The sequence below is a fragment of the Mastigoproctus giganteus genome, chromosome 2 (assembly GCF_048544385.1).
Source record: "Mastigoproctus giganteus isolate SK-2022 chromosome 2, ASM4854438v1, whole genome shotgun sequence".
NCBI classification, from domain to species: Eukaryota; Metazoa; Arthropoda; class Arachnida; order Uropygi; family Thelyphonidae; genus Mastigoproctus; species Mastigoproctus giganteus.
The window spans coordinates 266,409,291-266,435,206 of NC_143576.1; the positions used below are offsets into that span (position 1 = coordinate 266,409,291).

General features: G+C 39.0%; 1 protein-coding gene across 2 annotated transcripts in view; it reads right to left on the reverse strand.

Moving 5' to 3' along the window:
- Positions 1–1,373: 1,373 nt before the first annotated feature.
- LOC150090455 (adenosylhomocysteinase-like 1) overlaps positions 1,374–25,916 on the reverse strand; it is a 619,708-nt gene continuing 595,165 nt past the window's right edge. For both annotated transcript variants that reach the window (XM_090369139.1, XM_090369138.1), the window contains exon 17: positions 1,374–1,596. In XM_090369139.1, coding sequence (XP_090225265.1) covers positions 1,590–1,596 — 7 coding nt within the window. In that variant the 3' untranslated portion in view covers positions 1,374–1,589. The remainder of the gene's footprint in view (positions 1,597–25,916) is intronic.

The window sequence follows — 25,916 nt, forward strand, 5'->3', positions numbered from 1 at the left end:
AATAAAAAGTTACCTTTTTTTCTTTTGTTTTTGAAAGATTCATCAGGGAATCTTTCTTCGATATGCACTTAACCAGATTATAGCAAGAAAAACAGCCATCAGCAGTCACTAAGTTTAAAAATCATTTGAGTATTTCCATCACAATTATGTTATTTCAGTTTTACAGCACAGTTCTTCATTACTTTTATTATTGAAAAGATTAAAAAAAAAATCATTGTATATAATCATAAATACCTTTGGCATGGGGGGTGGTTTACACAAAATTACTAGAATAGCAAAAAGGTTGCATACTACTTTAACCAAGTAATGTGCTGAATTTAAGCACATTACTTGGAATTACAGTTTGGGAATGTGCTGAATTTCAGATTTTTTTCAGTCCAATTTTTTTTTAAGGTGTACAACTTTACACTTTTCAAATTATTGAAAACAGCACTTAAAACATTCATATACTGAAATAACCAAGTTAATAATTAAAAAGTGTACACTTATCAATCTTTTTGCTCAATGATGCAACACACTCCTATAATGAGATTATCAATTCAGTTACAATAAGATCTGCCAAATTCCTGACCCTTCCAGTACCCAAGCTGCTTAACTGTGTATCATCCTAGGCAGCCACCAAACAATATATGAGAAAAAGCATTCAGATTAGTTATTTCAAATATATACATCTATTTTGCAATCAAACACCTTCACTGCAAAATATCAAACCTTAGTACTTTATTATATAATCTATGTAATATTTTATATACATACCTGATAATCAACACATGGCAAATTACAACTGCTACTGAATTCTGCTTAATGAAATGCATTTTAATGGCAACATCAAAACTTAAATAATAATAGGCAAAACAACTTGAAAGTCACATACACATTGAACTGTACTAAATGCATTTATTAATAACTGGAAAATTCTTCCTCACAATAAGAAACAGTTGAATAAATATCTTAAACCATTCATAGTACACCCTAGTTATATGAAAACAAATAACAAGAATAATGAAAGATATATTTTTGCAATAAACTGAAACCAGTTTTTCCTTTCTTAAACATCTTTAGTGAAGCACTCAATTTTAAAAATCAGCATTCAGTTCCATTAAAAAGTGAAAAGTGGTTACAACCCACAAGTGCGATGGTTGGATAAATTTTCAAGATAAAAGCATTAACATGAACACATTCTGACCATACTACTAAATTTCATAAAAATCTTTATTTGCTTAATTTAAAAGAAACACAACCCTGAAAGGTATTCCTCATGATTCAATAATGAATATAATGAAAACTTCAGCAATCAACAAAACTGGTATTGCTGTTAACATTAAAAAATAGAGATTTTTTTTCCATTTCACAAAAAAATTATATTCCTCTGACACTTCCCAAACCCAAGTTTATTCTTTCACAATATATTCCAGGTCTACGGGTTTACCTTAAATATACAACATAGTCTCTCCAACTTGTTGTCTATATACGGAACTGTACAATACGGAATGATATAACAAGTAAGGAGATCAAGTGATTGTAAGTCTTGGACCTAGGCAGGAGTATCACTCCATGGTTTCTTTATCACTTCACTTTTAAAAATGAGTCTAATACCTAAAAATAAAAATGGGTAATTATTTATTTAGTACTCATATCATAATTTGGAATACTTCCATTTCTGAAATTAAAGAAATTCCATTCCTAAAAGTCACTTTTCTTTAAGCAAAGTAAATTAAAAAATACAATGTAAAAATAAATATGATTCAGGGACATAACAATGGGAGAGCAAGAAGAGGGCAGCCACCCCATAGGCACAGCTTTGGGGAGAAATTAGCTTTTAGCATTAAATTGTACCAGAAAATAAGTGGGAAGTGCAGAAATAAAATCATGCTCCCAGCCACTATGACCCTCAATACCTAACTGATATAACTACAATGCATAGATATCCTTCAGCGCATTTGATTCTTCTGCTAATAAGTAGAACCTGGCTTATGTTCATTTATTCCTGTTAGCATCAACCCCAAATAAGCTCTGTTTTTATCTTAATTTACCTCCAGTGAAGCATATGTTCATATATTCCTATATAGTCCAACATCAACCAAAAAGCAAATCTTATTATCTTAATTTACTGTGAATTTTTATGAAATGCATACTGCATGTGCCCTAAGGATTCTAAGAATACTCATATTCTCAATGGAATCGAATTGGAAGAGCACTAAGAAATAAACCCAAAATAAACTCAACCCAAATAAACCAGTACTGAATGAAAAAAGGCATCGGTAATAAAACAAAAAAAAAATCTATAATTAACAGTTGAACTGTAATATATATATGTGTAAGTAATCTTTTAGTTTAATTGTGAAGTATCTGTTACAATTGCAACAATTTATTATGAACAATATCATTTAATGTCAAATACCTTTGTTCTAATTAGGAATAGTCCTTTCACAAATTCACACATGTACAATTTCCATGTGTGGACTAAGAACATATATACACTTTTATGTGTGAATTCCTGTGTTACAAATATATAAATAAGATCTTTATTGTACAGTTCACCGGTATATGCAGGTACCACGACCATACAATAATACCCTTCACGGCACCATGCCAGGGGTTAACAAGCGGCAGAGATAATAAAGGAATTGTAAAGATTAATTATAGGCGAATTATATAAAAAAAAAAAAAAAAAGTACTCATAGCAGATAACATTGACTTGAAAGGAAAACTAATACAAAATAACAAAAATAACAAATTGTGATAACAAAAGATTTTCCTCGAGTCCAGTTTTCTGAGAGTCTCTTGCCCCGCCATAACAATCTGAGATCAGTTGGTAGTTCTGGAGACCACGTGCAGATCTAGGATGATCCGTCTATACTTTTTATCATCTATGATTTTAAATAAGTCAGCATCCAGGGATTGAACCAGATGGAGCTTCTGATAAGGGAGGAACCGATCTTTCAAATGTAGTCTCAAAGGAAGAGCAAGAAGCTTGGGAGTGGAGCGGAGACCTGGTTGGAGAATCCGCCAGCACACGGTGTCCCAAACGTTGGGTGCTGAGACTCTCCCGGCAATCATTTTTACGGTGAAGATGAGTCTTCTCTCGTGCATTAGTGCTGAAAACCTGGTTAAATTCAGCGCATTGGCCATCGGTGTTGTGCGCTGCTGTGGTGGGAGATGACACTTCCAGGTTGCCCACTTCAGGAGCCAGTATTCAGCAGCTTTTAATGGTTTAATTGTGGTGTCTGCAGCTGAGCCCCACAACTCTACTCCATACAGTACACTTCCAAAAATCATCATCCTGATATACATTTCTATCAGGTTTGTGTTGTAAATGTGTAGCAAGTGCTGCTTGGCAACCCACCATTTCTTGTTGAATTTAGCACAGAGTTCTTCTATATGGTGATGGAATCGTAATTTTCTGTCGAAGATTACACCCAGATCTCTTTGCTTTTCAACGCAGGGGATTGTGACTCCCTCAATCGCAGGCTGAATTATGGTTGGTATGGGTTTAAGTGAGAATACCATGATGGCAGATTTCTCAAGGTTCACTTGCAGGTCAAAATTCGTGAGGTACTGCTGTACTTCTGATAAGGTCTTGTTGATGGTTACTGTGGCGTTTTTGGCTTCATCGGTCAAATTTATTTTTGTGAAGATCTTTAAATCATTTGCATATGATATCATATCTGTTCTATTGTGTATTAGTGGGTAGATGATGGCAGTGAAAAGAATTCCAGACAGGACTCTTCCTTGTGGAACGCCTGCTTGTATTTGTCTAGTATACCTTTGTTTTCCTATGTACATTTGGATGATTCTATTCTGAAGAAGGGATGTTAGAAACTTCAATACTGGGCCTGTGATGTGATAGTAATTTCGAAGGAGTTTGAGCAAGGCTGGGATGTGAACACTATTGAACTCAGCTTTTAGATCAAGATATGTGATTGCCATTTCTTCTTTCTCCCCAATGATCCAAGGACTGCATTAGTAGTCATAATCAGGTTACTAACTGTTGATCTGTTTTGCAACGAATAATGAATTTGCTGGGGCCTGTGCGGGAGAATGTGCATGGTAAGTGTTTTCAGTACTGTTTTTTCAAGTAATTTCAATAGACATGAGGAACGAGAGATGAGTCTCAAGTGCCTGGCTTCAGTTGGCTGGGAAACTTTTGGGAGTGGCCTGACAGAATATAAATTCCATATTGGAGGGAAAAATTCTCCTTTTAATATGCTATTGAAAATTATTAGGAGGGGATCACTTAGAAATGGGCTCAAACATTTAATGATAAATTGTGGTACTTTGTCGATTCCCGCTGTACCAGTTGCAGGCAACTTATTAATCGCAGATAAAAGGTCTTGTCTTGTTAATTCAATGGTTTCAAGTGCATCTCTGGGCATATCATCATCAGACATGGGAATATCACTGGGCTCATGTTGGTTTTGCTGAACTCGTGCAATAAAGTCCATCCACCTTTCAGGATCAAACTGTGGAGGGAGTTCACAGTATTTCTGTCGGTATGATGGACAGCCCTTATGAAGTGTGGTTTCAATGTGATGTTTTATGGCTTGAGACTTAAGGCGGTTGAAGCTTGCTCGTCCTTTGGAGTATGCAATTCGGTCTGGAGCTAGTCCTGTCATTTTCCACTGTTTGTACAGTTCCTGTTTAAGCTTAAAACTGTTGCTCAGCTCAGGAGTCCACCATCCTCTCGTACGTTCAGAGATCCTTATTTTCTTTGAGGCTGCATAATTAGAAATTGTGATCAGCCAGCGAGTTAGGTCTAAGGCAAGTTGATTATCACATTGCTCGAGTGCATTCCAAGGAATTGCAGTGGCTGCTTCTAGACATTTAGTAATGTTGAGTAATTTTGGGCTCGTTATTATCTTGGTGTGGACCTGAGTCGAGACGTTGTAATTTGGAGTCGGAAAATATAAGTTAATTAAAATTGGCATGTGATCAGGTTGAAAAGCTATTTCTGTTGTAGAATCAAGTTCACAATTGCTTGATGATAGCACAAGATCAAGATGGTGATCACCTCTGGTCAGGAGATTATTAATCAGATGGATTCCTAATGGGTGAAGGTTATTTAGCAATCTGGACTGAAGATGAACAAGTTGAGGGGAAAAGTTAAAGTCTCCACAGATAACATGCCTTGCTGAGTGATGGAGCCCATGAATGAGCCAATTAGTTATCTCATCGACGGTTTCTGCATCGAGTCCTGGAGGGGTGTATACAAAGTATAACTGCAAAATCAATGCGAGCAGATTTAAATTCGCATGACACAATTAGCCCTTCGAACTTAGTGGACTGACTTTTATAATTCTTAGTAACAAGTATGTGCGGTGTTTTGTAGAAGAGTCCCACTCCACCTCCCCTTTTGTCCTGTTGGGAGCAGAGAATCACATTATATCCAGCCAACACTGCATATGGAAAATGCTCCTCATTTCGGCCAAGCCAGGTTTCTGTTATGCAGAGCACATCAAACTTGTGCGAAAGTAGAAGTTCTTCTACAGTTTCAAGCTTGTTACGTATGCTACGGGCATTCTGATAGAATATAGAGATGCTATTATGTCTGGGGATATTCCTTAGTACCCTCTGCGGTCTTTTTCTCTCTTTTTTTAAGATGTTTCTTTCAGATATCCTAACAGGAATTATTGTGAATTGGCTTCCATTCATGATTTCGGTAGTGAGTCAGCTAGTGGTTGTTTGGATTTTTAGGAGCATTAGCAACTAAAGCCATATTGCTCCGGAATATGCGGTGGTCATTCCCTGACCTTTCCGTATCCTCCATATTTGGTGGTGACGGGCTCGAACCCCGGTCTAATCAAGAAGCGTGTGGTATGCACTGCTGCTCCTTCCCACCTGGCTACAGAGGCGCCTCAGCTAGTGGGGTTGACTGGACCCTGAATGTGACCATGACTTGATTGGCTGTGCCTCTGAAGTCTGGTGGAGGGCGAGGATTGAAAGTAGGGCCTGATGAGGAGCCCTTGAGGACAAGTGCATGGCTGACACAGGATTTTATATTGGGTACTGTTGCAGTCTAATCTGAAAGATGAATAAGAAGGCCATTTTGTGGGTAGTTGGTATACATCAACGGATATATTCAAATTATCACTTATGCCATTTTTAATTTGCTCAGAGGTTCTGTGTGGAGCCAATCGTGAGATGAATAGGCTTTTGCGAGTGGGTTGTTGGTCGACGTGTGCTACGTTGCCACTAGTCTTGAGCCAAGTAGTTGGGGCTGTCCCAGTTATATATGATCTTCTCGATCTCTTGTTTCTTCGTGTCTCAGGTACCATCCTTGCTGTTTGGCACTTTTCCTTCGTTGTGTTTCCTTTGGATACGTGAGGGGATGGCCGGCGACAACCTCAGCCCACGAGTGGGGGTCAAGGTGAGTTTCTGTAGGAGTTTCCTGACAGTGTCTGCTAACAGAATTGGAGTGAATGGTATTTGTAATCATGGATCTATCCAAAAGTTGATTCGGTGCGTCAAGCTGGTGAGGTGTGCATGTTCGGCCTGCTGTAAAGAGAGCTAGGGGATCTACACTTGCAGCGTTACTTTCATAAGTTGATACCTCATAGGTTTCTTTTTGATTCCGCATTGGGTTCTTTTTCAGTGCGCAAGTCTGATTGTATGCTGTTACATCGTTCTCGTTATGTGTCATCCCATTGGTGGGTATAGAAGAGGTGAATGGGAAACCTGCACCTTGGCCAGGCTTCAAAGTGAAACTATTCATAGTCATGCTCTTAAGTTCTTCAAGTTGGCTCTTCAGATGAGATACTTCTTGCAGGATCTCTAAGTTTTGAGCCCGCAGAAACTGGTTTTCAGTGAAGAGATCAGCGACACATTCAAAAATTCTTTCCATCTTGCCTAACGTAATCCTTGCATTATCTGTTTGTAGGGCTGTGATAGTTCTCGTGTGTTCAGTGATGATTTCTGTAAGGCTTCTACTAATTAAATCGTTGGTGATTACTTGGTCAGTATTGGCCATCGGGCTTTCAGGCATAATGGTTTTTGTGTTAGAACCATTACAAGCAATCTCTGTTCTGTTTTCGTTAGTAACAACACAGTCAGAAGGTTCGGCAGGCGGTAATGATGTCAGTGATGTGAAATTGTCGAGGTCAGTGTCTAGGATGCTGCTGTCTGTTTTCCGTGGGTTTACGGTTTCATTCTCTCTGTTGATTTCGCTCGTTCTATTACAAATATCACATGTCCACACCTTTTGCCGTTCTTTATTCAGTTTCCATAACACTGTGGGGGTGCACGGCTTACAAAATCCCCTCTTGCACGAAAGACAGCTCAGAAATACAGCTGATTTCACTACCTTACAGATAGCGCAGTTGAATTGATTATTTGGCATTTTTCGTTGAGTATTCTCTTTCCACAGCTTTAAGTTCAGTTTCCACAAACTGCGTGATCAAAAATGTTCAACCAAGGGAATGTTCTGTAAAGTTTTCGGCAAGGATTAACTTTACTACCCTTTAGCAGGTTACTCTTGGGAATTAGCGTATTAGGCACACCTTTGACCTTGTTCTTCTAGCATTCAGAAACGGGGTTAGATAGGCTTTGAGCAACTTCTATATACAGTACTGTACTAAGCGATAGTTTCAAATAAAATTAATATAGAAGATTACCTGAAAACAATCATATTCAGAAGACGTGACTATGGGATCTGCGACGATGAGACGAACCATCTGATATAAATTGCATACTTGCGAGAATAAGAAACACTATTATTGCATGATATAGGGAGAACTTCGTTCAGGGCGACCTTACACTACTCGTGCATGCACTCTATATCTTATCTTAACTTTAATCGGAGCTCATTCGCAGGCTGCCACACACTATACGCGCACGCACTTGCTCCAATTCAAAACTTTATGGACGTATTCCCAGCAATATCCACTAGGCCTAACTGTCAACAATGCATGTGTGACTGCAGCAAAGCATTAGCAGAATGCTAAGCCTAAAGGAATTAAGTAGATGACGAGAGAGTACAGACAAGATAACCCTCGTAATAACAAAAATTTCTCACCCACGTAATCCTCTTGCGAAGTTCTTTGAGCTGGCACACTTTTCCGGTGGAAGAAAACACTTTAAACACATTAAAATAACTCAACATTCAGGAGCTCCAGAACACGTGGCTACACTGAATGACGGCCATACTATACCATACTATATATACAGTCAAACCTTGATATAGGCCCCCCCATATAGAAGCACCTCTGTACAAGTGCCAATGTATACTTGTGAACTGATCTTATAAATACATTATTAATAATGGTAATTCCTCAGTAAAGTGCCACCCCACAACAAGCCGCCATATGCCCTATCTGTGAATTACTAAATGTATGATTTTTCATTGCAAACAAACCTGATTTAACACTAAACATGTATAACAGACTTTCTCTTCTTTTTATTTATAAGATATAGTCAGAAAGTGATATTTTTCAATCACTTGCCATCATGAAAATCAATTTTCGGCCCTGTAAATAATAAAGTGAATTCAGGGAATTTCTCACCACTCTATAGCCAATTGATCAGCAAGAGTTCAGTAGCACACGCTCTTTGAGTGAATCAGGGTCCGAGCCCGTGACTGCTAAATATGGTTAATGTTTGCGTTGATAATTTTTTGTAAACTCCTGTGATCTGGTGGTCATGCCAGAGTATAAACAAAAACATTGTGACATTTGTAAGCAGTCCTTGTGCTTGTCTCATGCTGTGTGACCAGGGGTTCTATTACAAGGGTTCTATTTTTTGTGCTTTCCTGTATTCATTAGATTTTTAAACTTATTTTTTTGAGCATTATTATTGAGTGTGTATTTTGGTATTATTACTAATAAATATCAATTTTAAAGAGTAACATTTTCTTTATTTTCTTCATTAGAATTATTTTCAGGAGTACTGACCTCAAAATGAGTAAAGGGCAGTGTTGAATGTACCTGAAAAGAAAGAGGTGTGCAGTTACAAAGAAAAATACCCTGGTAACAGCTTGCAGATCACTGTGGATCACATTTCTGCTGTATGGGATAAACCAAATAAGTTGCCACTGTGTTGGAAACATTTGTAGTGAACAAAAGAAATGGGTGAATCAAAAAAGTGAATCTGTAAAGTGGCTTAAGGGACTAAAACATGAAAAACTGCTGGATGTGTTAGTTATTTGGACTGGACAGGTTAATGCAAGAAATGGAACAGTAACTGATGAAGTGATTAAGGAACAGATTAAATTAATGGGGTAACAGATGAGAATCAGAGATTTAGTGTATAGCAATGGTTGGTTGCATCGTTTTAAGCAGCACCATCAATGTATATATTAAGTGCAATAGCATCACCAATACACAGCCATTTCTGAATAAACAGAATACTTATAAGGTGGCATCGTTATTGCACTTAATATATACATAGTCTAAATTTGCTCGCAGCTTGAGGCTTTAGCCCCAAATGCATCTTAGTTCAACAACATCAATTGATTAAACAAAACAGATGTGGAGGAACAGCTGAGTTTGATAAGGAGCCAATGGAACAATATCATTAAATATTTTTAAAAACTATGATGAATGAAACTTTTTTTAACATGGATGAACAGCTCTCTTTTATAGAATGCAACCAGGCAAAACAATATCGAGCAGTACTGTGAAAGGGTGTAAAAAATATAGAAGCAAGGTCACCCTTGCATTCCGTATACAAATGCTAGCAGGAATGATAAAGGGACTGTTACTGTTTCATCAGATGTTTAACAATGAAAAGTTACTGCTACTTATGCAAAGAAAGTGCCAGGTCCTGATGGTATTTCTCCACTTGTTCTCAAAACCTGTGCTCCTGAGCTTACTCCTATCCTGTGTTGACTTTTTTTTCACTTTCTGGTTCCAAAGATGTTTTCCCCTTCTGTTTGGATATTTGCTAATATCCAGCCAGTTCCTAAAAAGGGTGATAAATCTGTGCCATCCAATTATCATCCCATTGCTCTTACATCTACTCTTTCTAAAGTAATGGAGAAAACTATTAATTTCTAATTCCTAAACTATATAGAAACCTTTCATCTGATCAATGATCGGCACTTTGATTTCCATAAGTGCTGATCCACTGGTGATATACTGGTTTATGTTACCTATCTGTGGACAAATTCAATGGAAAAGTTCAATGAAACTCAAGAAGTTTCTCTTGACATTTCGAAGGCTTCTGATCATGTTTGGCATAAATATCTTCTAAATCAGCTTCCATCTTAAGGTTTGCCAATGGTTTTTTTGTAATTGATTATACCAGTTTTCTCTCAGACCACTCACTGCAGGTGATGGTAGACCACTCTTGTTTTCTGACTCCTCCACTAATGCAGGTGTTCCCTATGGTTCAGTTCTTTCTCCCACTCTTTTCCTCTTGTATATTAATGACTTTCTTCCATTGACCAGAAATCCTATCCATATTAGTTTTGCTAATAATAGCACATTGCATTCCACCTTCCAGTTTGAGAAACCTTGCCCTGAACAAACAGCTTCAACTTCTCAAATCCATTACTAATTCCTTAAATGCTGATCTCCAGGCAATTCTCCAATAGGGCAAAGATAACTTAGATGATTTCAATTCCTCTAAAACTCAGTCTTGTCTCACATCACTTAAAAATTCATATCTCTCAAAGATTCATCTCCTTCTATGCTTATCTTCGAAATGCCTGATGGTGTTTGACATATTTAGACTAAGATACATTTAGGGCTAAAGCCTCAAGCTGCGAGCAAATTTAGACTATGTATATATTAAGTGCAATAGCATCATTAAGTGAAGCGTTACTTATTCGAAGTAGTGCAATATCGTGGCAATTCATTGTGAAGGTATTCACAATATTAGTATTAGTATTAGTAACGGCCGTATGGTGCAAGAAAACCTATGGCTTATGCTGCACCAGCCAAAAAAAAAAAAAAAAAAAAAAATCCGAACAAAACAATGATAAAAACAAAAATTAAATAAATAATAATAATTAATAAATAAATAAAAATAATAAAATGAAATTAAAAATTAAATAAAAATGAAATTAAAAATTAAATAAAAAGGAAATTAATCCTATCATCCTATGCGCTTCCCTTACCCGAAAGTACTATCCAGATGACCTTTGAATTTCCCCAAACTGTCGGCCTCTACCACCCATGAAGGCAACTTATTCCAGTAATTTATAACTCGCTGGCTAAAATAAAACTTCCTGCAGTCCAATCTAAACATTTCCCCGCATAACTTGAATTTATGTCCCCTAGTTCTAGCATCATTTATAATCTTGAAAATTTTGTCCTCATTCATTTTACTGATGCCTCTCAGAGCCTTAAACACCTCAATCAAATCTCCCCTAAGGTGTCTAGTTTCCAAACTCTGCAACCCACATATTCGAAGTCTTTCTTCATACGGACGCCCTTTTGCCGATCTCACCAGGCGAGTTACCCTTCTTTGCACCCTTTCAAGAAGCTCGATGTCTTTCTTTAGGTGCGGTCTCCATACTTGAACACAGTATTCCAAGTGTGGTCTAACATAGGCCTTATATAATGGGATTATCACGTCCCTATCTCTACTTGCAAAAGTTCGATAGATCATCGATAGGACACCATGGGCCTTCCTTGCAACCTGTTTACAATGCTCAGAGAATTTCATGTCTGACCGTATCGTAACACCCAAGTCCCTTTCCTCCAGTACTGGGTTTAGTTGAACTCCACCAAGTGAATAAGTTATTTTGGGATTACTGTTTCCCAGGTGTAATACCTTACACTTTGTTGGATTAAAGCACAGCTGCTATTTTTCTGACCATTCTTGAAGTCTATCTAGGTCTCTCTGAAGAAGCTCAGCTTGACAGTGATCATTAACTACTCTACCAATTTTAACATCATCTGCAAATTTAGACATCACGCCCTCTATCCCTTCATCAATGTCGTTTATGAAAATTAAAAACAACAGTGGTCCTAATACTGATCCTTGGGGAACCCCACTTCTTACATCAACCCAATCTGAGGAATAGCCATTTATCACAACCCTCTGCCTCCTGCCCTGAAGCCATCCTTCTATCCATCTAAGGATTTTTCCAGTGATTCCAACCTGTTCCAGCTTATAAAGCAACCGCTCATGTGGGACTGAGTCAAAAGCTTTGCTGAAATCTAAATAAACAATGTCGAAATTATTCCCTAAATCCAGCTCGTGAGTGACCCTTTCGAAATAGCGAACCAGATTTGTTAAACATGATTTTCCCTTTACAAAACCATGCTGAGTATCCTTGAGAATTTCAATTCGATCCAAATGATCCTGAATTCCACCCTTGATCAATGCCTCCATGATTTTCCCTACTACTGAAGTCAGACTGACAGGTCGATAATTTCCCACTTCACTTTTAGAGCCACCCTTATGTATGGGAGATACATTTGCACTTTTCCAATCCAAGGGAATCTCCCCAGAGTCTAGTGATGCTCGCATAACCAGCCTCAGTGGTTCAGTGCACTCGCTTGCCGCCTCTCTCAAGATTATAGGGTATATTCCATCAACTCCAGGAGCCTTACTAGTCTGTAGGCTTGAAAGTTTTTTCATTAAATAATCTTGCGAAATTTCAATATCATTAATTACATATTTTTTAACTTCGCTCCCACAATTTCCCATTGCCACAAAAGGCTTTTCATTTGTAAATATCGATGCAAAATAACTGTTGAGTTCATCTGCAACGGCAGCTGGTGTATTTATTACTATCCCCTTTCCCTTACGTAAAGGTCCGATCTGGTTTGTCCTGCTCTTCTTGGCATTTATATATGTGAAGAATTCTTTATCCCCCCTCTTTGCTCTGTTTGCTAGTGATTTCTCATAAACTGCCTTTGCCTGTCGAACCTTTTCTGTGGCTCTATTACACATCACCTTGTATATGAGATATAACTTAAAACGATGATGCCTTATAAATATTCTGTTTATTCAGAAATGGCTGTGTATTAATGATGCTATTGCACTTAATATATACATTCTGATAGTTATAAAAAACAAAAATAATGTATTTTTGTTAGCTTTTGGAATGTAAACCCCTTTTTGTTCTTAGTCCCATATAACATGGTTCTGCATTACTTGAGATTTTGTAGGAATCAAACTACCATGTTATACGAGGGTTACCTGTACTAAATATCATCATTTTGACAATAATAATATTATTACCACACTTTGATCCATAAGTTATTAAAACAAAACTTATGGACCAAAAATTACTGATAAATAACTTTTGGTCATTGATAACATCAATGGCTGGATTATGATGCATTAATCCAGCCATCATTTATGTCTTAATTATATGATCACCTTCACAACTGCTTACCAGAATCATATTTTCTGTACTGAAATGTGGCTCAAAAGATGGATGATGTAGTCAGTAACCTTTTAAAATGTCTAAAACAAAATATTTTACACAACATCAGATATTAACCTACGGCAAAAATTTGTATTATTTTTGTGAAAAACAAAACCTTTTTACCAACAGTTATTGTTCCAAACAGATGCTGTAGATGTGTCTACAATCATGTCTTATAATCCACAAAAGAGATGAACAAATAATGGAGAGAGAAAGAATTAATAATTAATTTGCAAATAAACAAACAAGAAAAACAAGGATAGACATCTTCAAAAGTACTGCTGTAGACTCACAAGCACATGTTACAGCATAATGCTTTTGATCTATGCAACTGCCTGAGAACTGAATCAGTTGCAATCTGCAATGAAAATGAGGTTTAGCTGTAATATCACTTTTTTTTAGCTTCAGCTGTGTTTCTGTTAGACTTAATTTATATTTTGAAAATGCTTTGATAATAATTTTTAAACTAAACATGATATATTTAAACAATTACAGTAAAATCTCGTTAATACAAACTCGGTTTATACAAAGTACTCATTTATGAAGCACATACCACTCCCCTGTGAAAGGATAGGCTTTTCTATGTAAATATATTCATTTATTACAAAATTCAGTTAATATGTATTACAAAGTAATTTTTTACCCCACGAGAAATAAATATTGCCATTTTGTATGTTTAATACAAATCTTGGCAGAGCAATCCGATTATTGCCCTCGGCCACCTACTTCCCTACTTCCCGAAGGATGGCACTGACTTGTTAGAAATTAGTTTTGTGTAAACAAAAGCAGTTTATGGTAGCTACAACATCAAGTTCTGAAAAACATCTTTCTTAAGGATGAACTGTTATATTAACAAAAGAATAAAAAGTTTTTCTCAGCTATTTACATGCACTCCCCCTCGCTCTCCACAGGAATAAGGTCAGTTACAATTGTTATCCCAGTTCAAAGAGTCTTTTGTTATCGTATACAGCAATCTATTTTTTGTGCCATTTTATCTGAGCTGACGTCTTTTTTGGAACTTGTGTCATTAAATTAATTTAAAATTTGTTTATATTAAATTTTATCTAGCAGTGTTATGGCGACAAAACATAGATGGACAGAATTAAGCCTGTAAATTAAACTAAAAATTATACAAGAGGCCGATAAGATGGAAAGAAGCAAAATGGACATTGCAAAGGAATACAACATCCCTTTACCTACTTTATCTACAATACTGAAAAACCGAAAAAGATTTGAATAAGTGCGTGACTAGAGAAGCAATGAAAAACAGGAAACAAATTCGTATTGCAAAACACGAGGAGCTTGAAACAAAACTTTTCGAGTGGTACCAAAAATGCGTGCATCTAATTTGCCAATATCAGGTCCGATTTTGCAAAGAAAAGGCAAATTATCTAGCTCAGCAACATGGGATTAGTGATTTCAAATGCAGCAGTGGCTGGTTCCAAAGATTTAAAAACAGGAATAACTTGATTTCGCGAAATGTTTGTGGTAAGTCTGGATTAGTCGACAAAGAAAAGGCTACAAACTGGTTGTGTTCTGTACAGTCCATCCTTGAAAAATATGAGGCAAAGGATATTTTTAATCTCAATGAGACAGGTTTATTTTATAATTTGCTGCCAAACAAAATATTTGCTGTTCGAGGAGAGTCTTGTCATGGTGGAAAATTAAGTAAACAAAGACTCACTGTTCTGTTATGCTGCAATTCAGATGGCAGTACAAAACTAAGCCCACTTGTGATTGGTAAGTTTTCCAAGCCAAGATGTTTTGAAGCAGTTAACCAACTTCCCTGTGATTATAAGGCCAATAGAAGTGCTTAGCTTATGGTCAAAATTTTTTAGTCTTGGTTATCAAAATTGGACAGAAGAATGGGTTCACAAAAAAGGAACATTTTGATGGTTCTAGACCGTTGTACAGCACATTCTGCTGAGATATTAAGTCGACAAATATACGGCTATTGTTTTTACTTCCCCCAATACCACCAGTTTAATACAACCACTGGATCAAGGCATTATTTATAACCTCAAGAGAGCATATAGAGCCCGCCTGATAAGGTACTTGATCCACAACATAGGAGGGAACAATTTGCAGCCAAACTGGAATGTCTTGGATGCTATCCGTAATCTCATTATTGCTTGGGAAAGTATTACATCAAGTGTTATAATCAACTGATTCAGAAAGAGTGGCTTTGGAGAGAACATCATCGAAAAACATGGTCCAGCAGACAAATGTGATAGCAACAGTGAGGAATGGAGGAATTTGAAGGAGCATATGAATCTTGTTGGCAAATTTGAAGAGTTTGTGAAGGTGAATGAAGTTGCCTACAACTATAACGCCAACACCAGAAGAGTTGCTGGGTACCAAAAAAAATGATGCTGTTTTTATTACCAGCAACAGTGAAGGTGAAGACACACGCATATTGCTGTCTAAAAAAGATGCCCAAAATGCAACATAATAGAGAATGTCTTGGCCTGCAGTAACGTTGATAAAGAAACAACTATTGCATTTGATAACATCTGTGTTGTAGTTAAAAATGCATAGGACAAAAACTGTGCAAACAACATTGGATTCTTTCTTTAAATTAGATTAATTTATTAAAAAGTTAATGGTTTGTATGTCTCCTTTTATAATCACTGTAATTATTTTTACTGTGATACTAAAATATTGTATATATCAAAATACAATATTTTGTACAATATTTTCATTTCTGTTAATATTGCTTTTCTCTTGGTTTATCATACAAATAAAATAAAATCTTTAAAAAATATGTTATTCTTATTACTGTATTGTTAGACAAGGCTTTTGTTTTTATTTTATTTTATTTTATTAATTTATTTTTGATATTATTATTATTATTATTCTTAGATAGTATGTACCAAAAAAAAACTAACAATTAACAGTAAAATTTTGACACTTATGGGTTACCTCGTTACTACAAAACATGAAAATTTAGGTCCCTTGAACTTTGTATTAATGAGATTCCACTGTATATTAGCTTTCCATTGTTATTTTAATATATGTGATAAGGACACCCTTTTAATTTACTTAATGTTTTCTTTGTTATTGCTATGGCTTTTGTAGTTGTAGTGTTTTGATGTGAAACATCCTTGGGGCACCCGAACTGAGTTAATCTAAGGAAGTGCATCCAATTGGCGAAGTTAATCTAAGGAATTCCATTCAACTGACTCAACACTGCATTGACCACGTTGGTGTAAAATGCAATGTTGAGTCAGTTTAGTATGACATAAGCATGAGCCTTGAGTGGACACTTTGCCTGTACGGTCGAGTAAATTAGTGCTCCGTTATTTGAGTTAAATTGAGTTAATTATTTTGCGTTTCTCGGATTAAATTCTGGTGTACTACAATCCATATGAGAAGGTGAGTCTTTTGGTGTCTTTTTCATGCTGAACTTCTAAGGCGTTGAACAGAAATGGAGATTTTAAAATTTTCGCATCATGTCGTTTTTCTCTACGACGTGCACTATGGCGACGCCCTATAGGTTCGGCCGTTGCTCTTCAGATTCTAATTAAGTATAAATTAGAGGTGCTTCAGAGGAAATAACTATAACCATTTTAAATCTTCTAATAGAACTGCAATGCCTTTTTAAATTATGTATCCTGTGAGTTTATCATTTTGTACTCGTCCAGTTTTTTTTTTTTTTTTTTTTTTCCCCGGGAGCTGCTAACTGCTTAGAATATACAACCACGTGGACGTGGCCATTCCTTCTTCCCTAGTTGAAGAACAAAGGGGTTAGTCTGCGGTGCTTCTGTCACGTGACTCAGTTCCCATTGGCTGACAGTTCGGAGGTTGAAGTAGCGTTGGATAAATTATTTTAGTAATCAAATTGAACCCAATCTAATGATGATATCACAATATGGAATTAATAGTTGATTTTTATTAATATTGTATTATTGGCATCTATTAATAATGATTTATGATCTTTAATCGGGTGCTAATTAGTGCTAGTTTGTACTGACGTCATACTCCACTGAACTCGTATTACAGTGACGTGTCTTCTAACAGAATACTGAATTAACTATGGTAGATTATGATGCCCCCTTCTGAAAGTAATTGGAACTAATAAATACCAGAAGTAAATCTTTAGCCTAAAATAAATTATCTGGAAACCGATACTAAAATTGGTAGACTGCGCTACCTTATCGGATTTTCATCCAAACCAGCACAAACACAACGTATGAGTTCTCGAGAAGAGTCCAGCTCCTCAGCTCCAGAGGATGTTCCTCAGGATGCGGGAGATGAGGCTGAGGCTTGGGCCCCCTCCTCCCTAGGGCGCCAGTAACAACTGCTTCCAGGAAGAAGAAAAAGAAAACTAAAAAGAAATCCAAGTACCGGGAGCCTCGCTCTCCCCGTCTGCTTCCCCTTGATGATAACAGTAAGTCTCCTTGTGCCGAGCCCCCAGATTCCGACCCAGACCCGCTGATGTCATCAAAATTAGAATTTAGCATGTCGACACCAGTTGCCAATTCAACTACTAAAAATCCAGCTTCAGATTCTTCTCATCCACAAGCCTCACCACCACTTCTGAAACTGGCCACTAAGGCTTCTTCTGCATCTCCAGCAGCCTTCCAACTTGCTGCAGTTCAACCGATATTGCCAACCCCAAAAGCAGCTTCCGCATTACTCTTAGCAAGTGATGCTACCCCAGTTCCTGCAGTAACTAGCAATACAACCTCTACTGCCCAACAAAGCTATTCAGCTGCAGCCACTCCTGCTACTCTAACACAATCGGCCCTTGATCAAACTATAGCAGCTGGAATTCAAACCTCCAGCAAGCTGGCAATTCCATCTACATTACTCCCAACTCTGACTGTCAACACTGATAATACTTCATCTCTATCCCTGCATCAGGTAGTAGCAATGCTACACAAAAAACTGGTTGCGTTCCTAAACCAAGACTCCAATAGGATTACAAAGTCAGCTAGCAATACGGTACAAGAGCTTTGGAATAATTTGGAGACTATCTCCACAGCTCTCCTAATAGACAATGAGAAACTAAAAGCAGTTAATGCTGAACTCAAGTCCAAAATCCAGCTATTAGAAAAAGTGGTTGATACAGTCTCCAAGTTCTCACGAAATCTCTCAGAGAGTTCTGAACAAGACACAAGCCCTCCTTTGGAAATTCCGCTGGCACGCACCTATGCTGCTGCAGTGAAAACACAGCCCTCCGGAACCAGACCAGAACCAACCTCCAACCTACGGATAAATAGATCAGAAATGCAGAGCCCACAACATGTCCTACTACTGAGAGCCACCGAAGATTCTGAGTTAAAAACAAGTAGCGCGGTAAAGGACCTTGTTCAAAACACCCTGAAGAATGAATTTAAATCAATCAAAGTCAAGTCACTGCGCCCTGTAAGAAACAGAGGAGTTATTATTGAAACTGCCTCAAAACAGGACCTGGAAAACATCTGTACAGCGAGTTCATTTCAAACTGCTGGGGTTACAGCTGGGCCTCCAAAGATGAGTAACCCATCAGTGATCATCTATACTATCCCCAATTCAATGACCAACGACGAGTTGGCAGAAGACATGTACCACAAAAACCTGGTGGACTATGGAGTCACCTTGGATGAAATAAAGAAAGGAGTAACATTCAGATTCTCCACAAGTGCGAAAGGCAGCTCTACTGCCCATAGAGTCATAACACTAGACCCCTATCTTTACAAAAAAGTTATATCGCTCAACAGAATTTTTCTGGGCTGTAGTTCCCACAAGTTCAGGCCATTCACTGTGGTAACCAAGTGCTTCCTTTGCCTGGGCTATGGGCACACTTCTGTCCACTGCACCCACACTTCTCCAACGTGCGGACACTGTGCCCGAAGCGGACACGTTCATGCTGAATGTCCGTACCGAGACGAACTTCCAAGCTGCATCAACTGCAAACGGAGAAAGAAAGACCATCAACACTCAGTTAGAGAGGCAAATTGCCCAGAGTATCAACGAGCTCTAGAAACTGCACGGCAAAGGACCACTAATGGATAAGAACCTAATTTCTCAACAACAGCTTAACAGACCTACCCCGGCAGCATCCTCAGCAGCCAGTAATAGTCAGAACTCCAGCCAAATTAAATTACGCATCATGCAGATAAACGCTCACCATTCCCGCACAGTTGCGGATGAAATAAGACAGGCAGCCGAGACTCACCAAATCGACATAATTGCAATACAGGAGCCATACACCATCAAAGTCCCAGCAGAAAACACACACAAGATAGTGGGCTATTCAATGCAGACAAGACTCATACAGCCAGCTAGCACTGACCCTAAGACCTGCATAGTTGTACTCAATAAGCAAATTGATGTCCTTATAATTCACGGGCTCTGCACAAAGTTTGCTACTTGCATCCAGGTTAGGTTCTTTTCAATCACACTATATATCATCTCCCTCTACTGTCCGCCTTCCAGGGATATAGATGACTTCCTAAGATATATTGAGTTTGCCATTGACCTTCTTAACTCTAACAGTATACTAATAACAGCAGACGTTAATGCCAAATCCCCATTGTGGTTCTCAACTTCCTTGGATGCACGTGGGCGACTTCTAGAGGAATTAATTCTGAACAGAAATTTAACCATCCATAACCTACCCAACAATCTTCCGACATATTGTAGCACCACTGGACAATCTAATATTGATGTCACACTAACCACCAATGACTTACGGACATGCGTCTGGGATTGGGTCACAATACCGGACTGGACGATAAGTGACCATCGGGTCATCTATTTTCACATTGGGACCAGGCGCCTGCCGACAACTACTAAGGAAAGAGTGACAGAATTAGTAAGGTTTTCCCTAAGAACAGTCGACTGGGATGCCTTCGACTTCTCCATCAATAGAGACTTTCCAACACATGACCCTCTCCAATATGAAGAAGCAACACAGAAGAATACAGTGAAGTAATACAAACAGCAATTACCAGAGCTTCGTATAGAGCAACAAGGAAGAAAGTCCCATGCAACAGACCTTGTGCATGGTGGAACACGGAACTTATGACACTAAGGAGGGAAGTCCACCGCGCACGAAAGCAGTATCAGAACCGACGAAACTGGCCAGTAGCAGACGTCGAAAGGCTACACAGGGAATACTTGAATAAAAAGAATACATACACCAAGGCAATAGCAACTAGAAAGCGAGAAACCTGGGCTACATTCGTCCTAGAATCTGGAAATTCAAACCCCTGGGGGTTACTGTATAAAATCACACGGGGAAAAACCTTCACAACAGATATCTCTGGCACTGTCCAGGCTGATCAAAATGAAACCACTAACTGGACTGACTCTGTCAGTGCCATCATAAATAAGCTCTTCCCAGACGACAACCCTCAGAATGACTTGCCGGAACACAAAAGTATCCGGAAGAAGAATGCCGAATATATAACACAGACCCAAGCTGAACCCTTCACCGGTCTGGAATTGAATCAGGTCCTCAAAAAAGTAAATACGAAAAAGTGCCCGGGACTGGATTTAATTGAATATGCCTTCATCATTAGATTTCACAAATTAAAGCCAGAACATCTTCTATTATTTTACAATAAATGCCTCCAAAAATCAAAGTTCCCCCAGCCCTGGAAGGTTGCACTTCTCCGCCTAATACCAAAACCAAATAAACCAATAACAAACCCTCGTTCATATAGACCAATTGCCCTGCTGGCAAACCTGGGCAAGACCTTGGAAAGACTAATGGCCATCCGAATCACGAATCTCTTTCTCTCCAAAGGTATGATTTCACCAGCCCAATATGGATTCACCCAGGGCAGATCATGTGAAGATGCCCTCTCTGATTTGATCCTGCATCTGGAAACTTCGCAATCCAAATATGAACTCGCTCTGTTTATTGACTTCGAGGGGGCCTTCGATAATGTATGGTGGGAAAGTGCACTGGAACGTCTTCGCACAGCAGAATGTCCAAACAATCTTTACTGGCTGTTCAGAAGCTACTTCTCACAACGTACAATAGTAGTTAAGTCAAAATATCACCAAGTCCTTAAACCCATCCACCGTGGGTGTCCCCAGGGCTCTGTCCTGGGGCCCTTGGTGTGGAATATGGTGCTCCAGAGCTGGCTCAGTAACAGTTTTGAAAAAACGAAAATCATAGCGTTTGCCGACGACCTCACCATCGTGGTCGCTGGTCATTCCAGAGCAGCCCTCGAATCCACAGCACAGCGAGTACTCAACCATCTCTCTACCTGGACAACAATCAACAAATTGCAAATCAACCCTGCCAAAACTAAGATAATGGTGTTTAAAAACCGACTCGACTTACGAAGGCCTCCCCAGGTCAAAATCAACAGAACCCAGCTAACCTTCGTAGAACAGACAAAAGTCCTGGGAGTAGTAATAGACAACCGTCTGTCTTTCTTCCCCCATCTACAGCATCTGAGTTCCAAGACCAAAAAGTTCTCCGCCGCAATTATACGGATCTCAAGAAGTGAGTGGGGACTATCAAAACGAACCCTTCTTCTTTATTATAAAGCTGTCTTTCTCCCAATAGTAACCTATGCTGCCGGGGTCTGGTTTCACAGAGTTCCCATCATTAAGATGAAAGAAAAGCTAAACTCTATACAAAGAGCTATGTTACTGGCGACCCATCGAATCTGCCGTACAGTCTCTACAGCAGCTCTCCAAGTTATAGCAGGCACCCTCCCTCTCGACCTTTACACAATCTACAAGGGGCTCTGCTATCGAATTAAAAAAGGTATTCCGGCAACGATCCTGGATATAGAACTCTCACTAACTACAGATATAAAGCAGGAGAAATCTCGATGTCTCAATAAACTCTTCAATGTATGGCAGACCAGATGGGATTCTTCTACTGTAGGGGTTGTAACTCGGAGTTTTCTTCCGGAGGTAACCTTCGCAACCACTAAAAATAACGCCCGATGGTTCTCCCTCAGCCTCGAATCATCCTTTCTCATTAGCATTAGCATTAGCATTAGCATTAGTAGAGGCATTTGATGCAAGAAAGCAAGCTTATGCAGCATCAGCCAAAAAAAAAAAGTAACATAAATAAATAAAAATAACCACTTCCACTTCACCCCTCTGTTCGTTCGAAATACCTGTCCAGCTGAGCCTTAAACTTATTTAGGCTATCAACTTCCACGACAAGGGATGGAAGTCTGTTCCACCCACCAACCACCCGCTGGCTAAAGGCAAATTTCCGCACATCTATCCTACATCTGTCTTTCCTCAATTTGAATTTATGCCCTCTCAGGTGATTTTTCTGAGCTAGAGGAAGAATCCCATCAGCATTGAGCATGCTCAAACCATTCAAGGCTTTGTACACCTCTATCAGATCACCCCGCTGGTGCCTAGTTTCCAGACACTGTAATTTGCAAAACTTAAGCCTTTCTTCGTAAGAGAACCCCTTTGTCCCATTCACCAATCTAGTTGCCCTTCTCTGTACTCGTTCCAGCAGCTCTACATCCTTCCTGAAATGAGGCCTCCAGGCCTGTATACAGTACTCTAGGTGTGGCCTGACCATTGCCTTATACAAGGGAATAATCACCTCCTTATCCCTGCTAGAAAAATTCCTATATATCATTGACAATACACCATGAGCTACTCTTGCAGCTCGTCTGCACTGCTCAGAGAACTTCATATCTGCCTGCACCACCACCCCCAGGTCCCTTTCATTCTCTACCACTGTCAGTGTAGTACCACAGAGTTGATACGTTGCTCTGGGGTTGCTGTTTCCCATATGTAGTACTTTACATTTGTCAATGTTAAACTTCATTTGCCACCTCGAAGCCCATCTGCTCAACCTTTCCAAATCCTGTTGCAGCAGCATAGTGTCAGTAGTGTCCTTGACAACCCTGCCAACCTTCGTATCGTCTGCAAACTTGGACATTAAGCCTGATATACCATCATCAATATCATTTATAAATACAGAAAACAATAAAGGCCCCAATACTGAACCCTGAGGGACTCCACTAATAACATTAGTCCACGATGAGCAGTGTCCATTGATTACCACTCTCTGTCTTCTCCCCCTCAACCACCCCTTTATCCATAGCAGCAACTTGCCTCCAATGCCACACTGCTCCAATTTGTGCAGCAGTCTTCCATGTGCAACAGTATCAAAAGCCTTTCTAAGATCCAAGTATATAATATCAAAGTTATTCCCTGCATCCAGTTCTTTTGTGACTGCATCATAGTTTTTTTTTTTTTTTTTTTTTTTTTTTTGGTAGCGCATCGGCTTCTGTGGCCATAATGCACCTCCCAAGGTTTTTGTAGTACTTTGATCCAAGCCCGAGGCGGGATTCGAACCCGCGACCTTTGGGTTGCCAGGCAGGCACTTTACCCACCCGGCTAGCCCGGTCGGCGACTGCATCATAGTATCCAATCAAATTGGTCAGGCAAGACTTCCCCTTAACAAAACCATGCTGTGTCCTAGCTATAACTGAAGTCTTGTCTAGATGATCCTGCAGTGCTTCTTTCACCAGTGCCTCCATTAATTTTCCGGGAACAGAAGTTAAACTCACAGGTCTATAATTACTTGTGTCAGCCTTTGATCCCCCTTTGTGAATTGGGGTCACATTTGCACATCTCCAGTCAATGGGTACCTCCCCTGAGTCCAAGGAAGCTCTCATAATTATGGCTAAGGGTTTGCTTACCTCCTTTGCTGCCTCCTTTAATATAACTGGATAGATACCATCCACCCCAGGTGCCTTTCTTGTGTTTATCTTCAACAATTTCTCCTCCACTTTGCTCTCAGTTATTACAAGATTCTCTAGCTTACTGCTAGAGTTGAATACACCTCTGGCATTCCCCTCGCTGAATAACTCCTCATGTGTGAATGTCGATGCAAAATATTCATTTAGTTTGTTAGCTACCCGAGCAGGGTCATCAACAGTTGACCCATCGATCTCAAGTGGACCAATCTGATTCATCCCCTTCCTTCTAGAGTTTACATAAGTAAAGAACTCTTTGCTGTTTTTCTTCGCATCCCTTGCCAAGGATCTCTCGTAATCTGCCTTCGCCTGCCTAACCTCCTTTGTAACTTGGTTACAGATCAACTTGTATCTATCATAGGCGTCCGTGTCACGTGTTAATTTGTATGTATCCCATGCATTTTTCTTCTCTGCCATATGCCTCATTAGTTCATCTGACAACCATTTAGGCCTAAACCTTGAACAATATTTCTTAGTTGGTATGTAAAGCCTAGTAGCTTCCACGATAAGTTCTTTGAATGCTTCCCATTTTGAATTTGCTGTTGGCAATATCATCAGTTGATGCCACTGTATAGAATTTAAATACTGTCTCAGTCCATTGTAGTCGCCTTTACGAAAGCAATACCCCTTCCCTTTACCCCTAATGGTAGTTACCTCTTTGAGTAACTCCCACTTCAGCACACTGTGATCACTGCCACCAAGTGGTTCATTTATCTGCAGATTCTTAATGCATGAAGAATCACTACTGATAATCAAATCAAGAGTATTACTCCCTCTAGTTGCCTCCCGAACATGCTGATGTAGAAAACAATCATCCAATAAATCCACAAAAGCCTTGCTACTGTGTGAGTGACCAGCCCCCAAATTCCAATCAATATCTGGGAAATTAAAATCCCCCATTATAAGACTCTCTGATTTACTGGCCCACTCTATTTCTCCGAACAGTTTCTTATTATACTCATCAGAGTCATTAGGCCTATAGCACACTCCTACTCTCAATTTTGATCTCCCAATGCTTATGTCACACCAAACTGACTCGACACTGCACTGTCCAGCGATGTCGACTGGCTTCACTTCCTTGGATTTTATGTGTTTTTTAACTAATAGCATAACCCCTCCTCCCTTCCTATCCTGTCTATCCTTTCTGTAGACATTGTACTCCCCAAATTCCAGTTCTGCATTTCTTATATCTGTGTGACACCACGTCTCTGAAAACCCCACAATATCTGCCTTTGATGTTTTGAGCAATACCTCAAATTCATCAAATTTATTTACTAAACTCCTAGCATTGGTGTACACACAAGTATACATGCACCTGTTCTTTTTCTTAGCTACCCTAACACAACCCATGTGTTTACTTGTACCCCAATGATTCCCAGCAGTCTCTGAAATATCCTGCATCTTATTTTCCAGGCTGCGGCTCATTCCAATAGAAGCAGTGCAAGAATCACTTTCACCTCTGCCAGTGGCTACTGTTAATCTATTAGTCCTTGTATCCCCCCAATCTAGCAGTTTTCCGACCCACCTAACATTGCCTCGATAGCATCAGCAAACATTCTTGCACCCTCAGCAAACATTCTTGCACCCATTACCGGACACGGTTCTCTAAATGAGAAACTGCATACACTGGGACTCATCGACACTCCCTACTGCTTTTGCGGACAAAGTGAAAGTTGGAAACACTTGCTTCTGGAGTGCGTACATTACAACGATATCATAAACCGTCTCCAGAATAAGATCCAGGACTTCCCACCAGCAGATCTGCATCAACTGATATGTACCCAAAACAACCTCGAAGCCTTCCAGACCTTTGCAGCTGAGGTATTTGCCTGGAGGAGGACACTGATCGTCAATCACCGACGTGGAAATGCCGATCATTAACAATTCCACTGCCAACTGAAAGT